The sequence below is a fragment of the Protopterus annectens genome, chromosome 11.part0, assembly GCF_019279795.1.
Source record: "Protopterus annectens isolate FY-2018-M chromosome 11.part0, PAN1.0, whole genome shotgun sequence".
NCBI lineage: Eukaryota > Metazoa > Chordata > Ceratodontiformes > Protopteridae > Protopterus > Protopterus annectens.
Window position 1 is genome coordinate 839,366,154 of NC_056745.1, and position 23,012 is coordinate 839,389,165.

Consider the following 23,012-nt stretch of genomic DNA (forward strand, 5'->3'; position numbering starts at 1 on the left):
CTGGGCATGAAGAATCCAGGGTGGTAGAGATGAAGTTACTCTTTTAACTTTTGCTTCATTCACTGTACAGTGTGTAGTTCATAGCAACATATCTTATCCTGACCCAATTGTTTCATGTCCTCTGAATCCCTACAACAAATATGAAAGATCTGGTATCCTCATTTTGGATGTGTTGCATGGGTCATACTGTACATTTGAAGAAAAATTTTAAAGACCTCCCGTGAATCTACATCAGTCAATTCTGGAGAACTAAGTAATATTTTCCTTTAGAACTTGGAACAACGTATTAATTATGTTCCTTTGCTGCCAAAAGTTGTCTGCCTCCTTGGAAATAGTATCATGTTTAAATGTTTTTTTTTTTACTTTTACATAATAGTATCATTATATTGACTACTGCTTTTCACCCCCCCAAAAAAAAATATGTATTCTAATTGATTTAGTCTGTACACTTCCAATTGTGCTAAATGTGGTCATAAATTTCCTCCTCAGGGCACCCACATATGAGGTGTGCCTGGGGGTCGAACACCTTGCTGCTGATTGTTCTATTTGTTTAAACTTTAGTTTGTGTACCCTGCTCAAGAGGATGAGCAAATTAAAACTTAAAGGTTTTCTTTCAGGTGACTCAAAGAAAGAAGATTAAAAAGGATGAAAAGAGAAAAGAGACATATTGAACATAGTAAGGTGCATGTTCCAGATCTACCCTCTGGAGTGAAAATTGTCAGGTTGAAACCTATTCTCAGAAACAGTTCAGATCCTTCCAGGGGTACTTTGTTGCCATTAACCCTATACTGACCATAGAAACTCTTCTCAACTGACACCATCTTCAATCTCATCTCATCTCCAAGGAGGAGATTGGGAGTTTCACCTAGGTGCAGGCATTATCAACTTATTTTCATTCCATCAGATCCTGTAGGTTGATGTGGAGACTATTAGCAAGAATTGATTAGGATAAGGTGATGGCAGCCTTGATCGAAGCACACTTGGAAGGCTGCCTTGGTTTCAAAATAGTGAGTATCTCACTCACAATTATCACCTAAAGAAAGGCCTACATGTCTGATGTACATCAACACACATCAAAATCATCATTATGATACGTACACTTGTACATAACAGCCCCTGCAAGTGTCATACATGTGTCAGAAATCCTTGTACATGTTCATATCTTTTATAGCTGCACACGCAGACTCAACCCATTTCCCCAACACAGTTGCATATAGTTTAACATGAAGAGAGTGAGGTAGGAGCCCAAGCTTGTGGGAGTATTGTAAAAATGCTGTAAAAACATTGCCTGCCACAACCTCTTTAGTATTTGTAGTGTATGGACATGGACCAACAAGCTCTGTTTTTATGGTAAGTACATAATTTTAATTTTTCTACCATGAGGATAATTTTAATTTTTCTACCATGAGGTCCTTGGCAGCTGTGGTGATCTGAGACTGGGAAGTTTTTATCACCCATATTTCATTGTGGCCTGACATGTTTTTAGACATTGCGTGTGTGCTTCTTCTCAGTTGTCAAATACTGAGCTACTGCTACTAGACTGACACCTGATGGCAGTAGTCAGTTGAGGAAGCCTTTTTTAACTTTCCATGGTTCATTTTTCTTAGTTGAGTCCAGTTTAGAAACCTTGTCAGCAGCATTGTCTAAAGGCAGTGATCCTGTATTTCAGCCCCTCCCCCAGCAACTGTTGACTGTCTGTTGCGTCAACCACTATACATTCTTGAAATAGCCTGAATAATGAATAAATTAATAACTTTAGTGGCATGGGTGTTGCATTTGATATGAAAGTAGGTTATCCCGTTGTTTGATAGAGCCAAACATTATGTATTACATTTTACAAGTTTGATGGTAGCTATTGATGTTTTATTGCAGATATGAACTTATAAAAGTTATTATTGAATAACAAGTATATTCTGCTGTTTTTTCTGACAGGTATCTCTCAAAGGGACTATACCCAGTACTATGATCATATTAATAAGCAAAAAGCAGATGTTATAAATTCTTTAGAAGAGTTTTTCAAGCAACACATTCAATACAAGTTCCTGGATGAGGACTGTAAGTATAGCTGAAATTAAATTCATATGTAAATAGTAATACATTTTTAGCTGTACATAGCACATTTATTATAGGCCATCTAGGGAATTGTAAAGCAGTAATCTCACAGTAGTATCTGTACCACTTGTGCATGGCACATATATTATAGGACGTTCAGGTAATTGTAAAACAGTAGCTTCACAGTAGTATCTGTACCAGTCTTGCAGGGCACATTTATTACAGAACATCCAGGGAGCTGTAGAGTAAACTTACAGTAGTGTCTGTACCATTCATGCATGGCACATGTATTACAGGACATTCAAGGAATTGTAAAACAGTAGCCTCGTAGTAGTATCTGTACCACTTATAACTCAGTATGTCTTATTGCACTTATGAAAAAAGACACTATTTGTAAAATAGGAATATTTTAATTATGTGCTTTAGCAAGGCATAACACTAGAATAAAACAAAGTAACACAGACTTCTTTTTAATTGAAAGCAGACTTTCTAGTGTGTTTTTAGATGATGATTGAGAGATGCTTTCAATCAACCATAACTGTTCATAGAATATTGAAAGTGTTGTTTATCTGAGCAGAGATAGTGCATTTATATTTATCTGGTATCCGATTGCGTTTCTTTCAGGAGGAGGCATGGACAGGAAGGTGTCTTGTACATTAGTCAATTTAAGATTCAGTTATTTCTCAAGCAGTGCATTTTTAGTCTAAGTGTTGAACTTTATAAGTCTCTTCATTTTGTCGACTGACTCGCTTTAACAATTATTTTGGGGGGGGGGGGGAAGCTTCAGCACACTAAGCAAAACATTTTCTCAAAGCTTTAACAACTTTGTATTAAATTTTGAATAGTTTTCGAAATAGATGCTTTTGTAATAATATCTCAGAGATGTAATTTTTTTATTAAAGAACAATTACTGTTTATACTCCTATAAAGAAAATGCTTTATCTGTTAATTTTCCATAGTGGAATAATATGCAGTTTTTAAGATGATGGAACCTGGACTTATTTTGACATGTGCACCTTTTTTGTGGCATGTTCATTATTTTATTTCTTATTTTGTGAGTATGTTGCATACCTTATGAGATGAAGTGCATTAAGTACATTATTGCACTTGTTTTTTTAGTTGTTTAAATTAGTCCATCTCTCTGTGACCTGAAGGACTTTAGCATACCAGGCCTGTCTGTCAACAGCTACTTAAGATCTTAAAAGTTCATATTCAGTACTTCACTATTGTTGTCTCATCTTGATCTTCAGTCTTTCTCAGCATTAATGTTTTCGATAGTGAATTCTTACTTCACATTATGTGGGCAAAATATATTAGTTTCACCATTAGACCCTCCTTTGAACAGTTTTGGTTTATTTCCTTAAATATTCTGATATGATATTCTTTCCTCCATAAGTGTTTTATTCAACACCACCATTCAAAAGCTTTGATTTTTTTCCACTGCACAGCCTTACTTGTCTAACTCTCGCAGCCTCAAGTCATTACAGGGCAAAATGTTTTTGACTGTAGTGACCCTTGATGACACTGTGATGCTTTTGCCATTTAATATCTTATTTCTACACCTTTATTAAATTTACATGTATTTAATAATGACTTGGGTACACATGCATTAACAAAAAAGAAAACAAACCATTATAATCATCATTATACATGTATGCTATCTTTTTTAACAATTATCATTCACTCCAGCATTACATTCATTGCTCAATTCCTGTCTTCTCTGAGACACTACTATGCACTTATTTTTTCTGTAAATTCTGTTTATTTCTGTGCATTTTGCTCCTACCTTTTCCAAAGACCCCACTTGCATCTCTTTTATCTGCTTTATGACCTTCAGTACTTAAGTTATAATTGATTTACATTTTGATTTCATTTTCCAGTAATTGCTTTTTTGGTAGCCATTAGCAATAAACTTGGTAAAACCTTATTATATAAGATGATTATGTTTCTGTATCTCAGCTCAAAAGAACAATTTACTTAGGTATAATAAGTTGCTTCCCCAATATTTTTGACAAAGTACTCTATGTAGAACTTTAAATTGTGCTATCTCATTACATTTTGGAAAAAAAAAAAAAAAACGTAGCCAAATTAACCCTCTCTCTTTCCCATCAAATCTCTTGCATTTGCAATCTACCTGAGGAAACATTCCCTGAAGCCTGCTTAGAGTATAAAAATACCTGTACAATCACTTTCCTGTAAAAAAAATCCTAAAATTTTTAGCTTTTTTTTTTTTATTGCATACTTTGGAGACTTACAATTGTCCTCCCACTTTATATATTGCTTTTCCATTTTCACTTGTCAGTCTTTTCTTACCTCTTCCGATTGATTCTTAAAGTTAGACTGCATTTTCTTTATGCCATACTGATTATCTTTTTTTTTTTTTTTTTAACATTTTCAGTACTCGATTCAACTAAAAACTCAAATTTAACCAGAACTAGTCTTGCACTTAACACTGTCTTATCCCATTGTATATGCTTGTACTCCCTTATCAATCCCTGGTAGGGAAGACCGTCTCCAACCCATAGTCCAAAATTCTGCTTGGTCTCATTCCACTCAATTACCTTTTCATCTCTAGTTATTTGCTCCCAATACCTTGCCTCCTTTGCTAATTTTCTTCAGTAAATTCCAGCCCCTCTTGCCTATTTTCAGTACTTCTATGTTAGTCATGCCTATTGGTAAAATCTCTTTTCTCCATTCCTGTATTATGTTTGCGTGTGTGTGCGTATGTATGTATGTATATATATGTGTGTATATATATATATATATATATATATATATATATATATATATTTAAATACATATATATGTATATATATATATATTTAAATACATATATATGTATATATATATATATATATATATATATATATATATATATAGGTCCCCTTCGGATGGTCGAACTTTTAAAAGCTCAACTTTCATATGGCCAAGACCATATGATCCAACTTTTAAAAGTTTGAATGGTCTGAATGGGGATCTTCATAGAAAGCGGAACGGGAAGATTTCCCTTTACCACAATGTAGTGCAATTTCGGAGTTGGTATATTTAAATAGCGGAGGGTGTGGGGAAAGCACTTAGTTTTTTTGTTTGTTTATTTTTTTTCACATTGTCGAACATTCAAATGTTCAATCATATGGTCTCGGCCATATGAAAGTCGAACATTTGGGTGTTCGATTATGTGAAGTAGCCCCATGAGTGTGCATATATATATATATATACATATATATACATATACATACACACACACACACACACACACACACACACACACACACACACACACTATAGGGACTTGAAACATTTTCACTTCTTGTACCTTGATATCCATATCCAAAATCAGCAGCTTCCAAATTCTCAATTTTTGTTTTCTCCTTTCTTTAGTTACTTTCCACTTATTTTTACTTGCCATGATATATAATCATTCGTAATCTGTACTTCTAAGCACTTCATCTTACCATGTCTCCATAAATTTGGGTATTACTGAACCAATTCATTTGTGGGCCATAATTTACTGCTATAACCTTTGCTTTGTCTTCATTTATATACTAAAAATAACTTGAAACTGTCTCAAAATGTTCCACAATGCTGAAATTATTTTTTTTTGTTTTCAGCAGAGATACTGCATTCATAGTCCTCTGATATCAAGTTGTGTTTCTGCATATAAGGTTGCTTTTTCTTGATTACCATATCAGTTATATCCTTGAACTTGCAAATTCCTTATTTTCTTTTTCAGTGGCTTTAAGTATAATGCAAATAAGAAAGGAGAAAGATGATCCCTGCCTTGTCCCTCTATTCAGACACAGGTTGTCAGAGAGCAATCCCCCACCTTAGTTTTTGCCTCTGTTCTTTCGTATTTAATTAACCCCATTATTCTTTCAGGGGTACAAATGCTACCATTGCCATACTTATAAAATTCCAGCTGTGTGTCATCATTGTTCTATTAATGTCAAATATTGCCTCCCCTCCACAAAAACACATTGATCCATACCTGTTAAGGCAACAACCTAACCATTCTCTTAGTATCGACATAAAAACTTTACAGTTATGGTTCAGAATTAAAATTGGTCTGAAGCGGAGTCTTAAAGGTCCTTACTTTCTTTGGGTCATACAGCCGCCACACTTTTCTTCCATTCCTTCTTTTAAAATATTATTAAACAAAACATCCCAACCAACTTTTCCTGGAGACTTCCCTATTAATTGATTACACATGACCTTTTTATTTCACCCCCTCCTGTCTTGGCAATTAATTTTTGAGCCTTATCTTCTTCTAACATTGTCATAAGTATTTCTATTTGTGCTTTGTTTTCCCATTTCTCTGCTTTATACAAATTTTCATAGAGTTTCTGAAGTACCTCTAATAACTCTATAGGGTCTCTGATTATTTTTCTTATTATAGGGTCCCTAAATTTGACAACATCCCTTTCTCTTTTCTGTTACCAAAGTCATTGTGCTAATAGTTTTGTGCTCTGGAGTTATCAAAAAATAAATGCTTAACTGCAACCTTTCTGAACTGGATTGTATAATCCAAATACTCTCTTATTTTCCCTTTAGCATTCAGCAGTTGCTCTTCTTCTGTAAGATTCACCTTCTTCTGGAGTAAGTTAACCTGTGATAACTACTCTAAATAACTTTTATTACTTCTTTCCCATATCTCTTGCTCTGTTATTTCTACCATACCTTTAGAATCCATTCTCATTTTATTCTGCAATAGGTATCTTTTCTGACTAAATTTGTATCTTTCCTAATAACACTTGAAACATTTATACTGTCCATTCTTTAAATTCCTTTCTTTTTTAACAAACCGGTAATAAAGCGCCAGTGGCTCATTTTCATTATTTGTGTAGCTTGCGTCTTTCTTAGTCTTTATTGATGTATGATGTAAAGTAGTTATTAGATGTGTTTCAGATATTTCAATTACATATCCATGCTCCTGCAATATATAAAATCTGTCCAGTCTAACCCAGTTATTGTACCTTGGAAAATAATATGGAAATTCTGTCTTGGTTCCTGCTACTCAGTTCATATCATTCATTCTAAATATTCTCATGTATTTCTTCAAAAATATGTTCTCTTTTGTTGTATATCCTTTCTGGGTCCCCCATTACCAATCCATGAATAATATTCCCTGCTGATAGCCAATTGCCTTTCCTACAATTTTGTTATGCTCTTTAGTAGTAGTGTTTAGAAGTTTATAATACATGACAGTGTAATCCTTCCCTGCTACATCCCCCCATTGCAACACATCTACCATTATTATTATTATGGCTATTATTATTGTTACCTCTCCTTTTCCTTTGTCCCTCATACTCTTTTGAAGATCCATTGAAAATCCTTTGTCATATTCATGTCTTAATTTCTTTCCATGTATGTCTGTTGTAACATTGCTGTTTGCAGCATATACTTCTTAATATAATTCAGTACTCTGCTACTTGTCCATACCTACAATGTCACTCACATTCTATGATATAAGTGATAAGAATAATTCTGATAAGAAGCTATTACTTTCTCATGTTCTATGTGACAACTTTTTTAATATGTTTCCAACATGCATATGTACACATTAATGTTTTGCAGGCTGATTTTATATGCAGTTGTCACTTCTCATCTTGGTGTGAACTTGTGTTGCATTTTCCCAGAATTTTTACTTCAGTAAAATACTCAGTAAAGAACAAAAAAAATTCACATTTTCATTTTAACCCCCAATCCGTTTTAACTCGCAGCAAGCACACAAAATTATATTCACTTTCCAAAAAGAGAAATTACCAATCCATGGAGAGACATTTGCCACAATTAGATAGCTACACCCACAGGTTTTACCTGTTCTAAATATAGGTTTAGTCATACTGGAAGCACAAGTTAGTATGTGCTCCTCCTTTCACTTGCACTGTTCATTCTTGTCCCGTCTCTGTTTCCCTCCCAGATGTGAAAAAAAAACAACTCGCATTATCTCAGTTAACTGATTTTAGTCTTAGGAAAAGTGGACTGGCTACCCATAATAGAGCCCAGTCTGTGTAGGTTATTCATTTATGTTTTATGCTGGAGTGCTAAATGCTGCTAAAAATAGATCTACTTGCAAAAAAATTTCCATTCAATGTGTTAACCTTCATTTTCTTCTCTGAACTGCTTGCCAGTTTCTGTTTAAGTATTAGTTATAGTCTTTCTTATACAAATACCTCTGAGTTCGTGATCTAGTCATTCTTGATTAATTGCCTGCACTTGTAGACAGACCATCTCCAGCTGCAGAGAGGTTTTCTGGTGGAGAGAAAACAGTTAAAAGTTTTATAACTGCATGAAGTAGCTGAGGAAACTGTCATTTTTTTTCCTTTTTTTTTCTTGTTTTAGGCTGTTTAGAAAAAGAAAGAAAACTCCTCCTTGTCAGTAGCATAAACCAAGAACATTATTCTACATATCAGTCTGTGTAACACCAGAAGAAATCACCATCTTTTATTACATACACATGCCGAGTGCACTTCCGTCACCCTCCCTCGTAGTTCAAGATCACAGCATAATACTGATAATTTGCAGTCTTTATCTTCTTACGGTATAAACCCCAGATATATAACAGTCAAAGAAAAGTGCTTTCTTAAACAGGTGTTGACTTTGAGGGAACATGGGTGAAATTCTTGGCTAGGCTTATAAGGGCCTCTGGGCCAATAGCCTACTATCGTCTTATGAACCTATGAACATCAGTTGCATAAACAGCAGTCACTGATTAAGACTTTCTCCACATCATTTAAAATACCGCTGCATATTGTGCTGAACTATTTTACAATGTAACATGAAATTTATTATACATATTTTTGCAACTTCATTTTCAATCCCTGCATTAGAACATTAAAGATACAGTGGGAATTGTGCTTTAGAGTCCTCCCACTGATTTAACACAGTCCCCAAGCTTCCAGTCTTTTTTATTTACTTCTTGCAATAGAACAGTTCTCATGTCCAAGGTACATCTTAAGGAAATAGCAGTTTACAATTCCTCCATTTATTGACTACTTTCACGTTGTTCTTGGTCTTATTTCTCATCTTCTTGACCACTCAACCCTGGTCTAGTTCAAGTCCAATGCAATCCTGATTTTCTTAGTCAACTCCTATGCTTTTTACTCTTGCTCAGTCATTTCCTTTCTAACTAAGGTTTTACTGGCAACTTCTGTCTAAGAGTTTTGTTATTGTCTGAGGAATGAGAAGTAAAGAGAAGCTTGCTGGCTCACTCTTTGGTGAGTAAACTTTATTTCCTGACTTGCCTCTTCTGTGTGCAAAAATGTCTTTGATCCTCCTGAAAAAGATGTTCTAAAAACAGCTGGATGTAGCAATTTGAATCTTATACCTTCCTCTCAAAATCCTCTGATTGTAGGGATCAATTTGCTTCTCTTCTGCCTGATGTACAGTGAGTAATCATTTTCCACAAACAACTCCGATGTCCATAGTTGTTAATATTTTCCCTTTCCCACAATTTTGTCAGGAGCAGCTCTTTCTGGTGGTATGACTGTATTGTTACTACTGCAGGTCTTGGCTTCTTTTTGCATGACCACATTTGGAGCACACAAACAGTATCAGTTAACACGAAGTACTGTGAAATACCAGTTAATTTGCTTATTTGTACTTTCGTAAAATTAATGCAGTCTTTTCCTTCCACTTTCTCTGGTTTAGTTGAAAATTTCAAGTTTTCTGTGTGTGCTCTGTCTTCTAACTTGAAACAGTTCTTACTGAGTAGTCTCATATTCAGCCATTTTTTTTCTTTGTTTCTTAATCTGATTTCTGCAGTTTTGTCTTCTCAGTAGCTACATAAACCTGTTGTTTCTGGTGTAGTCATCTGACTTTATATATTCATCCAGTTTCTAATTTATGTTAAACAGGTATGTTAAGTTGTCAATCTTGCCTTCATTCTTGCTGGATGGGTTCGGAGCCGAACCTCGGCTCCGACTTGGCCTATACCAAAGCTCGAGAGCTAATTTTACTGGCTCGAGGCAACCCTATATCCATGATGCTAGGCGGTAACTACCCAGATCTCGTTTGCCGCTTACGCTAGCGAGGTTGCTCTTTTTACCGGCTCAGGTTAGTGACTGTTTTTTCTCACAAAAATCCTAGTATTTTCCTTAGTTTTCCCCCTAGTATACCTTTTAGCCTTTTATAGGCTAGTTTCTGTTAAATTTAAAGTTTAGTCTCTATTTTTTATCCCTTATCCCTGTCATTCTCCCTCTCCCTAGGTTAGGCCTTAGGCCCTTCCATTTTATTTTAATTCCCTCACAGGGATTTTTTGCTGTTTGTGTGTTCCCCTGTATCCCTGTATCCCTATTTGTTGGGGTGTGTGTGTGTGTGTGTGTGTGTGTGTGTGTGTGTGTGTGTGTGTGTGTGTGTGTGTGTGTGTGTGTGTTATTTTCTCCTAACTGTGGTTTTCCTTTCGACTTCTCAATGTCGAAGGAGACAAAGGTCTCAGGCTTCAAGAAGTGTGACTCGTGCTGTCAGAAGATGTCTCTGACAGACGGTCACACTTCTTGTGTCTATTGCCTGGGACCCCTGCACCTGCAGGACTCTTGCTCAGTGTGCCATGCTTTTAGCCCTAGAGTCCTGCAGGAGCGCAGGAATAAATTGATATTAAGGGGCTTGTTAAAGCCAGAAGGTTCCCCGGCTAAGTCTTTGCTGGGGAAGCCTTCGAAACCACCTAAACCGTTGGCGCCGAGTTTCAAGCCCTCGGATGGTGGTTCATCACCTGCGACATTATCGGCTCTGGCTGGAGCCTATACCTCAGTATTGTAGCTACCTGCATCGGCTCCAGCCGGAGCTGATACTTCTAAGACTCTGTCTTCAAAGTCGGCTCCAGCTAGAGCCGACGTGTCTATGGCTCCATCGGCTCCATTAACCCTGATGCCCTCCACACGAAAGAGGTCCAGATCTCCATCACTGGAGTCCATACATTCGGCTCCGAAGTCACCGTTACTCTTGGAGCGGAGCCATCGGAGCCATTCCTCTTGGTCGTCCAGACTTTCCGATCATGACCTTGAGAGAGTGGTAAGTAGACTATTGAAGTCTCAGGCACTGGCCCAAATGCTTCATAGCCCGTCTCATCAGACAGCGGCTACGTCCATACAACAGACTATTCCTCCTTCGACTCTACCCCAGTGTTTGGAGCCGGAGCTCCTCGGAGCCGTGACCGTTTTGATGTCGGAGCCGATACCTCCCCCTTCGGCTCCGTCATCTGCTCCGAACTTGTCCATGGTGGAGGGATCCGGGCGCTTGGACTCTCTCGCCAGCTCCGAGGGGGCGAGTGTCATCGGACCCTTGTCTGACCCCGTTCTCCCTCTCGGAGCATCGGCGTTGGTGAGTTCGGCCCCGACATTGGCTTCGGAGCCATCCTTGTCGGTGCCGGCTGGGGTTCCTAGCTCTTCGGAGCGGGAGCTCTCTAGCCTGCCTGACAGGGTGCCTTCGAGGTCATGAGGAGCGTATTGGCCCCAGTGCCTGCTCTACGGTCAGCTCCATCAGCTCCTCCCACAGTAGTGCCTGCTGATGTCTCTTCCTACTCTCTCGCCCCCGGCCATCGAGACCCAACCCCTCAGGTTTCCCCATTGGGAATATTCTCCTCCTCCGAGGTTTCCCCTGATCCGTCAGGTGAACCCCCGCGTAAGAGGACATGTAAGAGGAAGCATGTGGACTCCCCCAAGTCCGTCACATCTGATACCGACTTGGATGAGTCGGAAGGATCCCCAAGGTCCCGCTCTGAGGATGTCTCCTTCTCTGACATCCTTGAAATCCTTAAACAGAGGGGGAACTGGTCTTCCCTTAATCGTTCCGAGGATGAGTCGGTTTACCTGGAGGCTTTTGATTCTCGACCCTCCACCCCCTTATGGAAGTGGTGGCACGGAAGGCGTGGATGGCCCCTGACTCGTTGGAACCCACCCCACGGGGGCCTTCTAAATTTATAACAGCCCCTTCTGATAAACAATTTTTATCCAAAGGTGTCCCAGTTGATGCCATGGTGGTGGCGGCGGCCAGTAAGAATGAACTGGCTGATCCTTCAGTACCTATCCATCCGCCTAACAAGGAATCTAGGACAATGGATAGGTACGGCAAGTGGATGTTCTCATTAGCGACCTTCGCCATGCGGTCGCTGAACTACTTATGCCACTTCATCCGTCTTCAAAGAGACATTCTTAAAGAACTGGGTGAGGTCCTACAGGATCCATCAGCTGCTGGGACTCAGGAAAAAATTAACTCACAGCTAGGAACCCTGAATTAGATTGTCAACTCCTCCATGCGGCTTATTTCATATGCAGCCGATGGAGCGAGTAGGGCCACAGGCACAGGTGTGGCTTTGAGGCGCCACGCCTGGATGCAGCTTTGTAACTTCGCAGACCCCTTCAAGGCGTCTTTCACTAACTCCCCCTTTGATGGTTCAGCGTTGTTTGGACCTCAGGTGAAAGATACTTTGACCAGATGCGAACAAGATGGCAAGACTCTTTCTGCCGTAGGAGTCCGTTTTTCTACTCCATCTAGACCATATCCTAAGGGTCAAAAGGGTGGAAAAATGTGGTTCCGTAAATCACAAGGAGTCACGCTTGACGCAAGAGGTCAGTTCACCCCTAGAGGCAGAGGGGGGAACAACAACAACAGACGCCTCCCAAGAGGCAGAGGGGGTCCACAGAACCAGGGTAGCAGAGAAACCCTCTCTGACAAACCCTTCCAGCATCCCTGAGGTGTTACCAGACTGTCCACCTTCGGAGGCAGTCAGGGGAAGATTAGCGCTGTACCCACAAGCCTGGCTCTCCCTCACCCAAGACAAATGGGTGCAGTCGATCATATCCGAGGGTTACAAAATCCCCTTTATCCAAACCCCAATGATTCAAATGGGGTCTCTTCCAGACGTTCCACCCAGTCTAAGGGAACAAGCAGCACTAGAAATAATCAAAGCTGCTAAAAAAGAGAGCCATCCAGCCAGTCCCAGCAGACCAGCTAGGATCCGGAGTCTACTCAGTTCTTTTTGGTACCAGAAAAAACAGAGGACTGGAGGCCAATATTGGATCTCGGCAATCTAAACAAGTTTGTAAAAAGAACAAGGTTCCGGATGGTCATGCTACAGTCCATTTTACCCCTTCTGGGCAAGGACAATTGGATGTGCTCAGTGGACCTTCAGGATGCGTACTATCACATCAAAATGCACAGGCGCTCCAGAAGGTTTCTCCGCTTCAGGCTGGGAGCCAGTCACTACCAGTTCAGAGCCCTGCCCTTTGGTCTCACTACAGCCCCCCAAGTGTTCACCAAATGTATGGCAGTGGTTACGGCTCACCTGAGACGTCAAGGATTCCAGGTGTTTCCATATCTAGACGACTGGCTCCTCACTGCCACCACCAGGCGTCAACTTCTTCTAGCCAGAGACTACACTATCCACATTTGCAAAGAGCTAGGTATCTCTCTAAATTTCGAAAAGTCTGCCTTGTCAGTCTATTACCTTCATAGGTGCCACCTTGGACACCGTTCAGCTCTCAGCAAAGTTAACGGAGCAGAGGGTCTTAGATATTCAAAGTCATGTTCACGTCCTTCTTCAGAACAACAAAGTTCAGGCCAGGTATGTTCTGAAGGTGTTAGGTCTCATGTCAGCAGCCATCACGCTCCTTCCCCTTGCCCGCTTTTACATGCGGCTTCTTCAATGGATGCTTTTCTCCCAGTGGTCCTTCCAACAGCTCCCTATGACACACAAGATCCTAATAACTCTATCTTGCAGAAAACATCTGTCTTGGTGGATGGTCTCCCCTCAAGTCCATCAAGGCAGACCTTTTACTCCTCCACCCCTGGTCGCCACAGTCACAACGGACACCTCCCTAATTGGGTGGGGGGGCATTTTCAGGGCAGGACAGTCCATGGCACATGGCAACCCTTCGAATGCCACTTGCACATAAACGTCCTGGAGATGAGAGCAGTGCTTTTAACGTTGCAAGCCTTTCAAGACTCTCGTCCCCTGGGGACGATTGTAATTCAGACAGACAATATGTCCATAGTATGGTATATCAACAAGCAGGGCAGAACCAGGTCATATCCCCTGTGTCGAGAAGCACTCAGACTCTGGCAATGGGCGATCTCTTCTCAGCGGTTTCTGATAGCAACGCACATCCCCGGGAAGTCCAACGTCATAGCGGACAGGCTGAGCAGAGCTGTTCCCATGCCTCACCAGTGGTCTCTCAAGCAATCGGTGACGGACAAAATATTTCGGAAGTGGGAGTTTCCCTGCTGCGATCTTTTTGCAACACCACAAAACAGCAAGTGCCTCGACTTCTTCACACTCTTCCCCCTTCCAGACCATCCCCCCAGAGACGCTCTAGTCCACGATTGGCCTCGGGGACTTCTTTACGCCTTTCCACCCTTTCCGTTAATCACACAAACAATTCAGAAAGCTACCGCCTTGAGGGCCAAGATGATCCTCATTGCCCCTTATTGGCCTCGACAGATATGGTTCCCTTTCCTGCATCGCTACCTTTTGGAGCAGCCTTGGCATCTGGATCCACTGCCAGATCTTTTGACCCATCAGTCAGGGCAGCTGCACCAGTCCCTCCAATCTCTCAACCTCACAGCTTGGTTGCTCCACTTCCGTCCCTAGCCAGGCTTCCAATGATTTCAAATTATGTCCGCGATATTATCGTAGCTTCCCTTAAATCTTCCACCAGAAGGATCTATGCTAGTAAATGGCGACGCTTTTCCTTTTGGGCAAAAGCTAGGAACATGGATCCCTTCACTGCTCCAATACACTTGGTCTTGGATTTCCTAGCCGAAATCTTTCACGCAGGATCTTCTTCCTCCACAGTAAAAGTTCAGCTAGCAGCCATCTCAAGTTTTCACATAGGCTTGTCTGACTCCAACATCATGTCCCATAAGCTTTGCAAGGCATTCCTCAGAGGTATCTTTTTACTCAGGCCTCCGATCAAAGACCCCCCCCCCCCCACCACAGTGGGATTTAAACTTGGTTTTAGCATCCTTGATTCTCCCTCCCTTCGAACCTGCAGCCACCTGTTCCTTGAAAACACTATTCCTAGTTGCCATTACATCGGCTAGGAGAGTATCTGAACTTCATGCCCTCTGCATTCACCCTCCTTATTTACTGTTCCACAAAGACAGGGTTTCTCTAAGAACTAACCCGTGTTTTTTACCCAAGGTGGCTTCTCAGACAAATTTAAATCAATCTGTTGATCTTCCAGTTCTCTTTCCTAATTATTCAAACAGGGCGGAGCAAAAACTACATTGTCTGGACGTTCATCGTCAGCTCCGCTTCTATCTGGACAGAACTAACCAATTCAGGAAATCTGATCAACTTTTTTTATCTTATGCTGAGAGTAAAAAGGGTCTTCTGGTATCTAAAGTAACCCTGTGTAGGTGGCTGTCTTCTGTGATTACCTGTATTTATCAACTCAGAGGTAAAGAATTGCCTTCTAGGCCAAGAGCCCATTCAACCAGAGCGTTGGCTACATCTACAGCTTTGCAAGCTAGATTACCAATAGACACTATCTGTGCGGCTGCCACATGGGCCTTTCCTCATACTTTCGTTACACATTACAAATTGGACATGGCCTCCAGAAACATTTTGGTTCCACCGTTCTCAAGAGTCTGTTCCAATGTGCCACCCAGGATAAAGGTGCTAGGGACGCGGTCCCATCCAGCAAGAATGAAGGCGAGATTGACAACTTAACATTGAGAAGTTATGTACCTACCATAACGTTCCATGTTAGTTGTCTTCTCTCGCCTTCTTTCTTGCGTCCCACCCACCATCCCCCTAGTCTGGACAGACCGAGAGGTTCTTCCCCTTCTTAACAGGGGACCTTATCTTGCATTATTCCTAGCTCAGACAGTTGGTCCTGGGGTAGTTTCAGCTTCAGGTAGTGATATTTTGGGAGTGCTTCCTTCTCCTCCTCCACCTCAGAGGGGAGACTGAATTGGCTATGGTTTCTTAGCTACCAAACGAGATCTGGGTAGTTACCGCCTAGCATCATGGGATATAGGGTTGCCTCGAGCCGGTAAAATTAGCTCTCGAGCTTTAGTATAGGCCGAGTCGAAGCCGAGGTTCGGCTCCGAATCCATCCAGCAAGAAAGAAGGCGAGAGAAGACAACTAACATGGAACGTTATGGTAGGTACATAACTTCTCATTATTTTCTTCTAAATTACTGGAAGCCATCTCCTGCTTAAAAGCTGCATCCTGAACTGTTTTTTGATGAAAAGCTGCAAGACTCTTCACCAGAGTTTTGTCTTCTCCTTTTCTGATTTATTTTTTCTTACTTTCTCCAGATTTCATATTTGCAGACATTTAGGCTGTGTATTGACTAGCCAGTAACTGAATTTTACCCAGAGTGACTGTAATCCATTGTTGTCTGGTTTCATCTTATCCAACATATGGGTTGTCAGATCCAGTCGGATTTAACCTTGGCACTGACTCTGAAGCTTCTTTCAGTTCCAGGGCTCTGTATTCTCCCGTATACATAATTCCATGTACTCCACCCTAATACCTCAGCTGTCATTTGCCACCAAAGACTTTGGATTTGTTCTCGAGGGCTCCATATTTTGTGTAGGTGTATCCTTTTTTCTTCTTCCTTACGTAGAGTTCTTTTTTTTACTCTTTAGATTCTTGATAAAACTATTTGTTATTTAGTGTGTATTTACATTTTTTCTAAGTAGAGATAGGTTAGGTAGCTGTAAGCTAACTTTGTTATTATATAGTGCGTTGTAGAACTTGGATACATGTTTTAGCGATATTTCTATAAATAAGTTTGTTAGTTCTTCAGCTTCTAGCATGTTGTTCTTGTTTTCACAATAATAGTCAGAGTTGTAGAGTGAATTTTTCTAGTACATTGCTTTTGCAGTGTTTTTGCCATGCTGGATTCCCATGGTTTTAAGAAGTGTGCTCAGTGTGGGCACAAGCTGCCTCCTTTGGACCCTCACCTGCTTTGTCTTTATTGTTTGGTTTCTGCTCACCTAGAGTCGGATTGACAGTCCTATGCATCCTATGCATCCTTTAGCACTAGGGCCCTTCAAACTCGATGAGAAAAACTGATTGATTGCGAAAGGTTTACTTCCTCCACAGACAGAGGCTTCAACTTTGACAGGCCCTCCTCCTTCCACGTCTTCCCGTCTAAGAGAGTGGTGAAGCCTAAATTGAAGGAGAAACCCAAGGATAAAGACAGAGAAAAAAGAAAGAAAGTCAGAGGGAGTTGAAAAATCTAGATCAGATTCATCCAGGAAACATTCTCCGGATCCTGCAGTAGTGGTTGGACCATATCCAAAATTGGCTCGGAGGTGAGAACCATCAGCTCCTTGGCTCCTCTCTTCTTCTCAGCCATGGTTCTTGCTGGAACTGGTGACCCTAGACTCCATTCTCCTATTCTGTAAGAAGTGAGATTTTCTAGACCACCTTCCATGGCTTCCTCTTCCCTGTCGTCCCCAAAGTCTTACTGAGCAGGATGTCGGCAGGATGATGAGGAAATTTCTAAAGCCTCAGATCCAGATTGGGGTTCTCTTGGTACTGTCCACCTAAACATACCGAGTATGGGTCCAATATTCCCGCCATTATTTTTTCCAGTACCAGTGTACCGTACTTTGGAACCAGTCTCTGTAGCTCTGTCCTGCACCGAGGCACCCTCTGGGCCGACAGTCGTAGTTACTTTGACCCAGACATTAACCCTTTCTGTCTTGAATCAGATGCAGTCAGGTCAGGGAGAGACTCTGAGCTGAAGCATTAGTACCATGTTTCAAGGGGAGGGATTGACGCTGAGATTATTGGAGCCATCCCTTGCTCTAGAAGTATCAGCCTTCGACATCTCAGATATGAGGTCTGGTTTTGGGGTTAAGGTGCATTGGTGCCAAAAAATCTCCATTGTCCTTGGACAGGGGTAGGTCTTTGTAGCCATTTGCTTCTTTGGCTTTCAAGGCTTTCACAAGGTCTTGGCTATGCCTGAGGAGAAGGATCCCTCAACCAGTTTGGCACCACCCAAGCCCCAACAGGACTCTGGCTGTTCTTCCTTGCATCATCCTGCCAGACAGAGACAGTCAAAACCACAACCTTCTGAAATTCTATGCTATGTTAGCTCTCAGTCTGATTCTGAGCCTTCTGATCCCCCCACAGAAATGCTACATAAGAACCAGACATGCAAACACATTGACTCTTCTCTAGAGTCCTTCACAGAAGACACTGATTTGGATGAAGGTGAAGGGACCCCCCCCCCCCAAGAAGACATAATCTTCAATTGAATCCCTGAATTGATGAGGCAGAGAGGGGGGTGATCTACCCAATATCCCTCACCCAAAGAGTCAGTGTTCTTGGAAGTTTTTAGTTCTGGTCCAGCATCATCCTGGCTGGTACCACCAGTTGACCACCTCATTGATCTTATGGCTCAACAGGCATGAAAGGACACTGATGTAGTGGAGCCCATCCCTAAGAAAGCAGACAGAATTTTGGAAGCTCAGAAAGATAAAAAAAAATTGGAGTAAAGTTCCTTCAGTAGATGCAATGGTGGTAACAGCAGCCATGAAAAAGAAATTATCAGAAGAAAGTTCCTCTGTCCATTCCTCTATCAGGGATTCTAGGGCGATGGACAGGTTCAGGAAATGGTCTTGTGCATCAGCGACACTTGCTCTTAGATCACTGGATTATCTGGCTCATGTGACTAGGTTTCAGAGGAATTTGACTGAATAACTCTCCAAATCCCTTTTGAGTGTCTTACCTGTAGATGTCCGGAAGACAGTGGACTCCCAGCTTTCTAACCTACAGTCAACCTCCAGTGTAGCCATGCATCTGCTCTCCAGTGCAGCTGATGGCATGGCCAGGGCAGCAGGCGCCAGCATCACTATAAGGCACCACACCTGAATGTATCTTTGAGTTCTCTGAAGGCTTCAAGAAGCCCTTCATCACTGTTCCCTTTAACCAGTCCACACTTTTTGGACCCAAAGTTTAAGACATGCGTAATAGGATTAAGCAGCATGGCAAGATTTTTTTCTGTGGGGGGAGTCTAGTATTTTTTCACTTCTCAAAGATCCTTTTCTAGGAATCAGAGGATAGAAAAAAAGATGTTCTGAAAATCGGAGACGTCTTATCAGGACTCTCCTGAGGATAGGCCTTCTCATGGCAGAGGTGGAGGCATCTGTTAATGGATGTTGCCCTAGGGGCAGAGATATACCTCACAACTGGGGCTTGTTGCAGTCCTTTCTCAGAGAAGCCCTACCAGCACCTCTGAAAGGTTGCCTAAGTGCTACACTCCTGGAGGCAGTGGGGAAGGGGGCGTGTTTTTCTTTCCACCCACAAGCCTGGCAAGATATAACCACAGGGTTCGTAGGTGCTAAAGGTAATTTCCAGAGGTTAGTTAATTCCCTTTTCCCTTGTTCCTCTGAAAAAAAAAAAAAGAATGTCCCTGCTGTTCTACCCAGTCAGTGGGAACCAACAACAGCAGAAATTTCAAAACTGACCCAGTCAGTAGGAACCAACAGTAGCAGAAATGTATTTCAAAACTGCTAGAAAAAAATCGATCCTCCAAGATCAGTTACAATCCAGAGCCTACTCAGTATTCTTTTTAGTTAAAAATACCTCAACCAATTTTGGATCTCAGTCGCCTGAATCAGTTTGTGAAACAGAAAAAATTCCAGATGGTCACTATTCATTCCATATTACCTCTGCTGAGGAAGGACGATTGGATCTGCTCCATAGATCTCCAGGATGCTTACTGTCATGTAAAGATAGAAAAGCAGTCCAGGAGATTTATCGGTTTCTGGCTGGGGGCCAGTCACTACCAATTCAGAGCCTTGCCTTTTGGTCTCGCCACAGCCCCCAGTGTGTTCACTTGGGTCATGGCACTGGTAATAGCATACTTGTGTCTGCTAGGGGTCCAAGTTTTTTCCCTTTCTCAACGACTGGGTCCTAACTGCTGCCTTCAAGCATCTATTGTCATACCATCTGGATCTCACACTCCAGTGTTTGCAGGAATTAGTGATAACAAATTTTCCCAAATGCCACCTGACTCCAACACAGCAAATAAATTTCATAGGATGCCACCCCAATTCCAACCTACAAATTGCCAGTCTTCCCCAATCCAGGGTTTTATTGTTGCTCCTAATAACAAAGCAAGTGATTCATCATCCCTTACCCCAGCAAGACTGATCCTATGTCTGTTGGGTCTAATGGCTTCTACGATACTGATGGTGCCACTAGCCAGGTACCACATGAGAGTACTCCAGGGGATTTTAGCAGTACAATGGTCACGGAACATACATCCTTTGCATGCGAACGTTTGGTTTACCTAGATCTGCAAATGACACATTGCCTGGTAGATTACTTCACCTTCTGTGATGGACGGTTGCCCCTTTTACATAGGCTGTCTGATAGCAATAGTAACCACAGATGCCTCCCTTCTAGGTTGGGGGACATTCCAAAGGGAAGGTGGTCCAAGGTACATGATCACTGATGGGAGCCAATCTTCACATCAGTGTCTTGGAAATGAAGGTGGTCCTCCTAGCATTACAGGCTTTTCAGTATCTTCTCCCCAAGGGTGTGATATCCATACATGCAGACATGACAGTGGTATGGTACATAAACAAGCAAGGTGAAACCCATTCCTGTCAGTGGGTGATGTCTTCACACTACTTTGTGATAGCAACGCACAACCCAGGTTCCTCCATTGTCTTAGCAGACAGATTAACAAGGATTGTTATGACACCTCATGAGAGTGGTCCCTCATCCTAGCAGTGATAACATTAATCTTCCATTTCTGGGACCAACTTTGCTGTGATGTCTTTGCTTCATTTGTTGTTGAGGAGAGAGGCAGTTACTTTGCCCTGATCCCTCCACAAGGTCAATCCTTGAGGGTCAGTCTGGTCCACATTTGGCCCCCGGGTCTCCAGTTTAACATCAGAATGTCAAGTTGAGATGCCCGCAGATGGAAAACTCGAAAAACACAGATTTTTGAATTTCCATCTGTAAGAACATCTCAGTTTCCAAAAGTTTATATTAGCGAATGCAATGTGCATTCGCTAATATAAACTCAAAGAATCGTACAGCAATCATGGTACAATGCGGTTTGGGAAAGTCATCCCTTTCCTTACTGCAGTGCGATCTCAGAGTTGGAATACATAGTTAGCAGGGGGTGTGGGAGCATGATGTTGGGTATAGGAGTTTCCTTTATCTGAGCTCCTATACGGACATCACATAATCTGTTCGACAACAATGCCGAATCTGCTGAATTCATTCAACTGATTTGACATTGTGACTTGTTCAACATGTTGATTTCCGTTTTTTGTATTCAGTGTTTCGAACGGAAATTATTTTTCCATTTGAAATTTTGATAGTAAATCCAGGTCTTCTGTATGACTTTCCTCCCTTACCTCTGTTGAACATGTTAATCCGCAAAGCCAGACAGTGCAAGGCCAGGGTGATCCTCGTTGCTCCATTCTGGCCCTGAAAGGGATGGTTGTTCTTCCTGTGGCCTCTATTAATACAATCCCCATGGATGTTGGATCATTATCCAGAACTTCTCTCTCTCTCCCATGTGGATCGCCTCCTCCAGACCAGATGTCCATGAAACTAGCAGAATGGTTTCTCCAATTTTGACCATAGCCAGACACACCAGGCTTTCCACAACAGTAGTCAAGATCATATCCGCTTCTCAGAAACAGTCCACAAAAAAGGTGCACCATAGTAAATGGAAGAGTAAGTCTTCAAGGATTGGTCCCTTTCTCAGTCCCTGTTCTGCCCATTTTATTATTTTCGTCTGAATTTTTGACAAACGTTCCAGTTTTTTTACCACCAAAGTTCAAATGGCAGCTGTTTCCAACTTCCATATAGTCCATAACAATTCTTCTACTGCTTCCCTAAAGGTCTCTAAAGCCTTTTTGAAAGGAACCTTTCTTCTACAGCCCCCCCATCATGTATCAAGTTCTTCCATGGGACATTACCATTGTGTTGCAGATGTTAACACAACCACCCGCTGAACCCACAGCCATAGCAGATCTTACATTTCTCACTTGGAAAACTATTTTTCGGGTGACAGTTACATAAGCTAGATGAATTTTGGAATTACAAACACTTTTCCTGTAAACCTCCCTATCTAGTTTTTCACAAGACAGGATTTTGAATAGAACTAATGTCTTTCCTTCCCAAGGTTCATCCGAAACAAACTTAAATCAGTCCGTACATTACTGGTGTTTTTCTCCAGATACTTTAACAAGGGTGAATGCATGTTACACTTGTCGGATGTTCATCAACAACTCAGATTTTATCTTCATAGGGTGTACCAGTTTAGAAAATCCGATTAGTTGTTCATTGCCTTTTCGAAACAAAATGTGGGGAAGGTTGTCACTAAAGTGACTGGTTGTTAGGCAGCATTTCATTTGTCTATAACAAAAAGCATTTGACTCTTCTGTCTAAGCCTAAGGCCCATTCCAGTGGAGCAATATCTATCTCAACAGCCTTATCTGTAAGTCTTTCCATTGATGAAATTTGTGCTGCAGTGACTTGGTGAACAAGTCCATACATTTGTGTCTCATAAACTGGATGTACAATCCAAATCACATTCTTCTTTTGGCTCCACCATCCTCAGGAATGTCCTTCCTTGATACCACCCAAAAAGACAGCTTGGGAATTTGTCCCTTAGGTTGAATCAGATAAAAATGCACAAAATTGGATACCTAAGTTATGTACTTAAACGATAGATCCCTGTTGTTTGATTTTCTTCCTGTTCAACCTCCCTCCTTCCCCCTTCCTAAATTGACATGCACAATACTGGGGCATCTTGGTGGTTTCTTTTCCATTTTCTGTCTGTGTACAGTCATGTTGTGACTGTTACATTATCTACCTCTGTTTATTTTTGTTGCTACCATGGTCACATTTACACAGTTACTTGTGTTATATGGGGGCACACTCAATCTGAGGTATTAGGGTGGACTACAGGGAATTATATGTAGGGGAGAATTCAGAGCTCTGGAACCGAAAGAAGCTTCTGTCTCG

At 41.4% G+C, this 23,012-nt stretch overlaps 1 protein-coding gene across 1 annotated transcript in view; it reads left to right on the plus strand.

Moving 5' to 3' along the window:
• The window catches only part of CDC123 (cell division cycle 123), a 904,444-nt gene that overhangs the window by 401,903 nt on the left and 479,529 nt on the right, over positions 1-23,012 (plus strand). The window contains exon 9 of the mRNA XM_044088252.1: positions 1,933-2,055. Within this exon, the coding sequence (XP_043944187.1) occupies positions 1,933-2,055 (123 nt within the window). The remainder of the gene's footprint in view (positions 1-1,932; positions 2,056-23,012) is intronic.